The following is a 7,776-nucleotide window of genomic DNA, read 5'->3' as shown; positions in this document are numbered from 1 at the left end:
TAGTATCTTAGGGAATCGAGACGCCGACCAATAGCAGACCAGCATTATAGTGACGCATTGCAGCAGAGGCAGTTTGACGCCAACAGAAAATAAGAGCAATTACCTAAAAACGCCTCAAGAAGAAAGCAAAACAACAAAACACAACAAACCCCGCAGGTCATGACAGTTGTTGATGTTAATTGTGAAGCGAGATAAATGCTTTAAAGAGGGGACGAAAAACTCAGAATTCCACATCATAACATGAAAAAAACGTAAGCCAGGGACACCCCAACCCGGGGGTCCACTGAATTTGTGTTGGATCACTCATAATTTCACATTTTTGATGCTCAAAGAAAACAAAATAGTACAAAATGACATTTATTATGGCAAAAGCTTTTGGCGTCACAAAAGTGGCGAGAATCTGAACTTTTGCCTGCCTGGAAACATATGACCCACACTCAATGTCAGTCATCCCATTCGTCATCGTCGTCGTCGTCGTCTCCGCCCTCGTCTTCGCTTTCCCCTGCAACAGAACGCAAACGCGCCTCGTTTAGTTTTTGGTTTGGGCTCAGTCAGCCACGAGCGAGGCGCTCACCTGACGAGTGGATGACTTTGCTGCGCTTCTGCATGACCATCATGAGCGCGCCCACGATGCCTTCGCCCGACTCGGTTGGAGGGCACGCGCTCGTGTCCGGACATTCGCTCACCTGCGCAACCGCAAACAAGGAGAGCAAATCACGTGATGACCACAAAACCGCAAATTATGGTTCCAGATCAAATTAGGGTTCTAAATTAGGGTTTCAAAAAAAGTTACAGGTTTTTAAAGTAGGGTTCCGAGACAAATTTTAAGGTTTCATATTTGGGTTAGAGTTTCAAAGTAGGGTTTAAATAGGATTTGTGTTTGACGGTAAGGTCAAGATTTTAAATTAGTGTTTCAAACTCAGGTTATGGTTTAAATACGGAGTTGAGAGTAGGGTTATGGTTTCAAGATAGGTTAAGGGTTTCAAACTAAGGCTAGAGTTTCAATTTGGGATCACAAACTAGGGTTATCTTTTCAAAGTTGGGTTTCACACTAAAGTTAGAATTACATATTAGGGTTTCCAATCAGACTGAGGTAATTGAGTAAGGGTTTCAAACCAGGGTTAAGGTTTCAATTCAGAATTACGGATTCAAAGTAGGTTTAGGGTTTCAAATTAGGGTTTCAACCGTAATGGGTTGTCAAACTGGTGTTATGTTTCAAACTCTGCTTAGGGCTTCAATTTGGGATCTCAAACTTGGGTTTGCATTTTATTAGGGATAGTGTTTCAATTCAAGATTTCAGACAGGCTTTCCAACTTGATATAGGGGTTAAATTAAGATTTCAAACTAGGGTTAGGGTTTCAATCCAGGATTTCAAACAAAGTTTGATATTTCAAATTCGTATTTCGAACTAGGGTTGTGGTTCAAATTGGGGTTTCAAACTCAGATTGGGGTCAAATAAATTTTCCAATTAGGGTTAGAGTTTCAAAATACGCTTTGAAACTAAAGATAGGTTTTGATTTTGGGATTAAATCTAGGCCTAAAATCCTAAATCAAGGTTTTATACTAGGGCTAAGGTTTCAAACTACTGGTGTAAATGCTACTTAATGTTTTTCTTTACATTTCGGAGCTTCTTCCCCAGTCGAATCTGATCCAGCAGAGCCCCTCTGTTGTCCGCTTTGGTCACGGACGAAGCGGCGGGCGGTGGCGGGCTGCCCACCGGAGGCAGAGGAGGAGGAGGAGGCGGCGCATGAGAGTCCGAGGACATCTGGAAAGACGGGGGTGGTGGAGGTGGCGGTACATCTTTGCCAGCTCCCCGGCAGGACGGGGGCGGGGCGACCGGAGGCGGGAATGCCGCGGCGCGTGGATGTTGCGCAGGTGGCACAGGAGGCGACGTGTGATGAGACGACTTGGAGGACGGTGGCGGAGGGACGTGCGTCGGTGGCATGGGCGGCGGGCACCCTCTGTTGGACGGCGGCGGCGGTGGCGGGACGGCTGCCCGCGCCGTTCGCTGCGACTGCGCCGGGATGGGAGGCAGTGGACCTGAACGCCCCCGTGGAGGCGGTGGCGCCGGGCCTGAACTGGCCGAGCCAGGAACCGGAGGAAGAGGCCCCTGCCTGCCCGGGGGAGGTGCTGGGGGCATGATGGTTGTGACACACACAAACACACACACACGCCCACACACATGATATCATCTTAAAATATGTGATGACTCACAACTTAAGATTCACTGGCTGATCTGTCAAGTGATTTACTTTCTTAACTAATTAATCACAATTTTTTTCCAAATTAATTGCAATCGACCGCATTTTTCAACAACTATTTTCTGTGAAGATTGTACCAATTATTTACTGTAGTAAATGCTTGAAATTAACATGAAAAAAAATGGAAGTCATGTCCATTGTCCTAGCTAGGTTAGCGATAAGCTAAGAAAGGAGGAATCCTAGCGTCCAATTTTGCAAGGTTTCTTTAACAAAGTAACGATAAAAGTGTTGACCTTCGTGAACTGATTAAAGGTTTTTATATGAAAAAAATATATATATATATATACATATATATATATATATGTGTGTGTGTGTGTGTGTGTGTGTTTGTGTGTCTGTTCACAAATACTATGCACTGTATTTATTTATATTTATAATTCCCATCCAGGCAAATAGTGAGTCCAGTTTTCACGAATAAAATTTCCTTACTGAACAAAAATGTCATCTGACCTCCTCTTTTGGCTTCCCTTTTGACCGCCTCCATGCCGCCAGAGCGTTCGATGATGTTGTAGACAAGCTGGGACATCTGCTCGTCCCTCATCTCGTCCTCGCCAATTCCCGCCTGAGAGAGAACGTTCCACAGATCTGGGTCCAGATTGTTGGGGTCAAATCCAATATGGCTGACGTGCCTCAAGAAAACATTCAAGGAACAGGTGATAAGTCAGTCATTCTTAAAAATGTGGTACGCAAATACATCACTGAATTAAATCTCTATATCAAATTAATGTCCTTGAGTAATAAGTACATTTGACTTGTGTTTAATTATTCAGAACAAATTTGCACTTAACTGAACTATTTGAGTATATCTAAAAGTATTTAATTTTAGGGAGTGTTTAGATAAGTTAAAAAAATGTTTGAGTTGTGTATTTGGTTATCCTTGAGGAAATGTTTTAGTCGACTTAGAGTGTTTCAGTGAATTTAAAGAAGTAATTGCACTCCATGAACCTTTAAGTCACATTGTACATGAACCAGTGGATCTAGGAAACGATTTATTAACCCTGGGATTTTTCACCAGCCTGTTCTTATTATCACTATATCATTATATATATATATATATATATATATATATATATATATATATATATATATATATATATATATATATATATATATATATATATATATATATATATATATATATATATATATATATATATATATATATATATATATATATATATATATATATATATACATACATACATACATACATACATATAGTATTTATAGGTGTGTGTATGAATGCCAATGACATAATATGTTATTATGAATATGAATATGAATATTATAATTTTTGATTATGATTTTTGAAGACTTTTGAATTATGGGAGTCCAGGCTAAGCCAATGATAGATATCATTGAAAGGCTTGCAAATGTCATAAGTCATGAGGTGCTTTTGGGGTTTTAACACAAAAATTTCTATTGCGCCCTTTTTGTGAGTTGCCATTGAAAGGATAAATGCAAAAATTGGGGGAAATTCCTGATAAACCATTATGATTTCAATATGTCTAAACCACAAAATTTCCAATATTGAAAGGCAGTAAATGATCTCGACATGGGCTAAGGTTTGCACCTATAGTGTGTACCTATAGGGTGTCCCATTTGACAATCTGTGCAATTTTGTAGCCTCCCAGTGATTTTGTTTTGTACGCTTGTGCTTTTACTCACAATTTGAAAAGGACTGTTTTACACAATTATTTAAATATAAATAAATAAATCTGTAAATGAGTACCTGGGATTGAATGAATTGACTCAGACTCAGTCAAGAGAAATGAATATGTCTTTGGGTTTGAACAAGTTACGTGGGAATATGTTATTTGGTCATCTGCGTTTATGATGGTTTTTTACCGATATTTTTTTATCGGAGTACCCGATATTCGATTTGAATTTTCTGTAGGCTATCTGAATACCAAAAATAGCCCTAAAGATGACTTACTTAAATCCACTAGGGGCACCAATGTCTTCTTTGGAGATGCACTTCTTCTTGTTCTTCTTGTCCTTCTTGCCTTTATCAGTACGTGAAGGGGGCATGAAGCGGTAACGGGGGGAGGTGTCTGGGCTCGGGAGGTCCACAGAGGCTTTGTGAAAGGAACCACGGCTAATCGAATCTGATGTTGAAGGACAGCACATCAGAAAAAGGTCATTTCTTACCGTGCATTGTTAAAGAGGTGAAGGGGGTTACATACTTTTTTCCGGCGGGACAGGAGGAAGGGGCCCTCTTTCTACACAAAAATAACAGTACTGTATTTGTAAAAAGCAGCATTTTGGATGCAAACATGAATTTGCAAGCACCTTGCCGGTTTTTTCTTTGGTTGATTTTCCCAACGACGGCATTTCGAAAGGCTTCCGCTTCCTGCTGCTCAGCGAAATTCAGTCCGACTAGACAGTCCTGCGCATCAGGCGGAAGACATAAGTGGGGCGCAGTACCACCACACAAAGTGGCGAAATGTCAAATGTTGGCGCACTTACGTCAGCGGCAAAGGTGTGAAAGTACAACCGCGGGGAGGCGGAGTAAACGATTTGGTTGTAGAGCTCTTGCTCCCACAGCTGCCTCCCAGCCTGTGAGCAGGAAAGCAAATTTGGGAGTAAGTTTCAAGTACCCTATGAAGGTCCAATAGTTGACTCACTCAAGTCAATCATCCTGATACTATGCGAGAATAACATACTGTATAATTCGCAAAAGGACTTAGGTCAACAAAGACACAAAAAGGTTGGCAAGCTTTTTGCATATACCTCAGAACTGTCTCTTTAAAATCAGAGAATTTGAAGTCGAAATTCTGACAGTGAGGAGTCTGATTTTATTCTGAAGATTCTCACTAAAGTTTGAATTCTCATATCAAAATAAAATTTCTCCTTCTCATGAAAGTGACTTGAAATAAAAATATAAATTCTGAACCTTAAAGTCAGAACCCTCATTTGGTATTCAGAATACTGACAATTCAGAATATAAACTCTGAAAAAGAATCAGAATTCAGAGAAGAAAGTGAAAATTAAAAAATTTCAGAACTCTGAATTTAAATCATTCTCACTTAAAAGTCTATTTTCTGTGAATAGTTACAAGTCTGACTTAAAAGTTAAAATTCCTTAAGGTCTTTAAAGTCGGAATTTGCATTTTGAAGTATGAATTCTCACATTAAATAAGGCGTCCAACTTCATTCTAAGAACTCTCACTTTATAATCAGAATTTAAAATTGTATTCTTCACTTTAATATAAGAATTCTGACTAAAACATGTGAAAATAAAGTCAGAATTTTACATTGAAAATGTAAAATTTTACATTGAAAATTCTGACTTGGAAAAAATCTGAGAAAAATCTAAATTCTGAAAATGAAGGGACAAATCTAAATAGAAAAAATATTATAATTCTAACTATAAAGTCAGAATTGTCACAAAATTCAGGGAAAAAAAATATATATAAATATATATATATATATATATATATATATATATATATATATATATGTATATATATGAGGCACTACTGTGACTTGAGCAAGACGCCTTGACACGCGCCACAATTACCTTCAGATCATACATGCGAAAGAAGTACGAGCGCTGCGGGTTGTCTTTGATCAGGCAGATCACGCCTGTGTGCTGCAGGCTCCATGTAGACGGATGCTCGGGCAGGGCCATCAGTAACTGCGCCACTGCCGTGGCCATGGACTGCACGCACGCACGCACACACACACGCGCACACACACACACATGCATTCTATGAAGTCTGCATATAAATTTGGACTTTTCAGTCCTTCTTTTCTTAGCATGCATTTCTAAGTGCAGCAATCCGAATTGTTGTGCTAGGCAGGTTGTGTTGAGCTTGGCTGATGAAAACAAGACACTGAAACAACAGCGCTAGAGGAAGAAACGATTCAGCCGCCATTTCCTTCTTTTTAATGACTTCATGCAAGCAGCTTGTTTAAGATAGGCAATGTGACTTTACAGTTTGGAATGATATGTTCAAGACAACTGTTAGGATTAGAATCTGATAGAGGGAGTCGGGTGTAAATTTAGGGTTTTCAAGGCAAGGGTGGTTTAAATTTAGGGTTTAAATAACACAGAGTTGAGTTTTTAAACCAAAGTTGCGGTTTCAAGTTTAGCTTTCAAAGTACAGTTTTAAACTATAGGGCTTGAAAGAAGGATTTCAATTTGAGGTTTTCAAGCCAGACAATGGTTCTCAAAAAGGTCACGTGTTTTAACTAACAGCAAATTAACTGATAAAGTTTGCATGATTTTATTTTGTTCAGTATTAATTGAAAGCGCATTATCATTAGTGATACAATTTCCCAGCAGATGTGCCATAAATAAAACAGATGATGTTACCCCATGCTACATGAAATAAAATGCCTTGAGATACAACTACATATCTAGTTTGATATTTGAATAAATCAGATTTTTTTTTTGCCCATCCAAAAAGGCTTCACACTGGTTAAGGCGTACTTGGCTGAAAAGATATTACACAGTGGCAAAATCAGAGGTGTCCAAAATTTATCCTCTGAGGGATGCATAAAGAAAACTACAAAGAGGCAAGGGCCACTTTTTTTTTATTTTTACTTCTCATTATTAAACACAGGAAAAAGAAATTGAACGATTACATAATGTCTATATACTGTAGTTATTTAAAAAAACGCTACATCAAGGCTTTCTGTAGAAAGTGATAGGGCACAGGTGTATTTTTTCACACTTCTAAGGATTTTTATTAACATTTAGATTACTTTTCTAAACAGTATTGTGGGTCTTTGCAACGTCATTGTCAATATTTAGTGTTTGCTGGGGGCCGCCTCACTGTGGATGATGGGCTGCAAATGGCCCCTGGGCTTCAGTTTGGACACTCCTGCGGTACATCATTGAAATAAGCGTTGAGATCCTCTGGTTTGGGGTTTTAAATGACAGTTTCAACCAAGATTTAGGTTTTAAAGAAAGGGGTGCAAAATTTTGCTCTCGATTCAGGCTCAAGATTTCAAAGTAGCCTTTGGAGTCAGGGCTTGTGTTTCAAAACGGGGTTTCAAGCCTTTGTCATGTATAGAACCAGTTAGCCAATTTTGAAGTGAGGTTTCAAATTAGTGTTCTCAAGGGTTAAGCTTTCAAAGTCGGGTATCAAGCCGACGTCGGGTAAATTAATTTGGGGTTTCAAGCTAGGTTTTGAATTTCGGTTGTTATCATTTTCTCCAAATGAGCAGCTGCAGAATTATGAAATCAAACAAAAACTCTGCACGTTTTGAAATGGAAAAAGTAGCTTTCACGTGACGACGCAGACGGGGATGGGAGTGTCAAGTGTCAACTTACAGCACACCTTCTGCCGAGCAGGTTTTCCAAGACCTGACTTTCCTGGAGGCTGAGCAGGGAGCTGCGCGCATTTTCCATCTTGTTTTTTGCCGCTCGGCTCATGGCGGAGCTGCAAGCAACGAGCAAAGCGACAAAGGAACGAACCAACGCTGTCTTCTCCGCCGCAATGCAGGAAGTTGACTCTCTTGACATCAACTCATAGCAGGAAATGCACAGACACACTTCTCCTCCA

The 7,776-nt window shown here is 39.6% G+C and overlaps 1 protein-coding gene across 1 annotated transcript; it reads right to left on the bottom strand.

Moving 5' to 3' along the window:
• Nucleotides 1-344: 344 nt before the first annotated feature.
• On the bottom strand, nt 345-7,727 carry wasb (WASP actin nucleation promoting factor b). The gene is made up of 10 exons (XM_088408011.1): nt 7,545-7,727; nt 5,784-5,924; nt 4,731-4,820; nt 4,554-4,650; nt 4,448-4,483; nt 4,198-4,369; nt 2,712-2,890; nt 1,619-2,130; nt 575-686; nt 345-502 (listed from the first exon to the last, which is right to left on the bottom strand). The coding sequence occupies exons 1-10, from the start codon at nt 7,644-7,646 to the stop codon at nt 444-446; spliced, it is 1,500 nt and encodes a 499-aa protein (XP_088264137.1). The 5' UTR covers nt 7,647-7,727; the 3' UTR covers nt 345-443.
• Between the last annotated feature and the right edge of the window lie 49 nt (nt 7,728-7,776).

The sequence above is a fragment of the Hippichthys cyanospilos genome, chromosome 2 (genome assembly GCF_059441005.1).
Source record: "Hippichthys cyanospilos isolate Australia breed blue-spotted pipefish chromosome 2, RoL_Hcya_1.0, whole genome shotgun sequence".
NCBI classification, from domain to species: Eukaryota; Metazoa; Chordata; class Actinopteri; order Syngnathiformes; family Syngnathidae; genus Hippichthys; species Hippichthys cyanospilos.
This window is presented reverse-complemented; position numbering and strand designations above follow the sequence as displayed.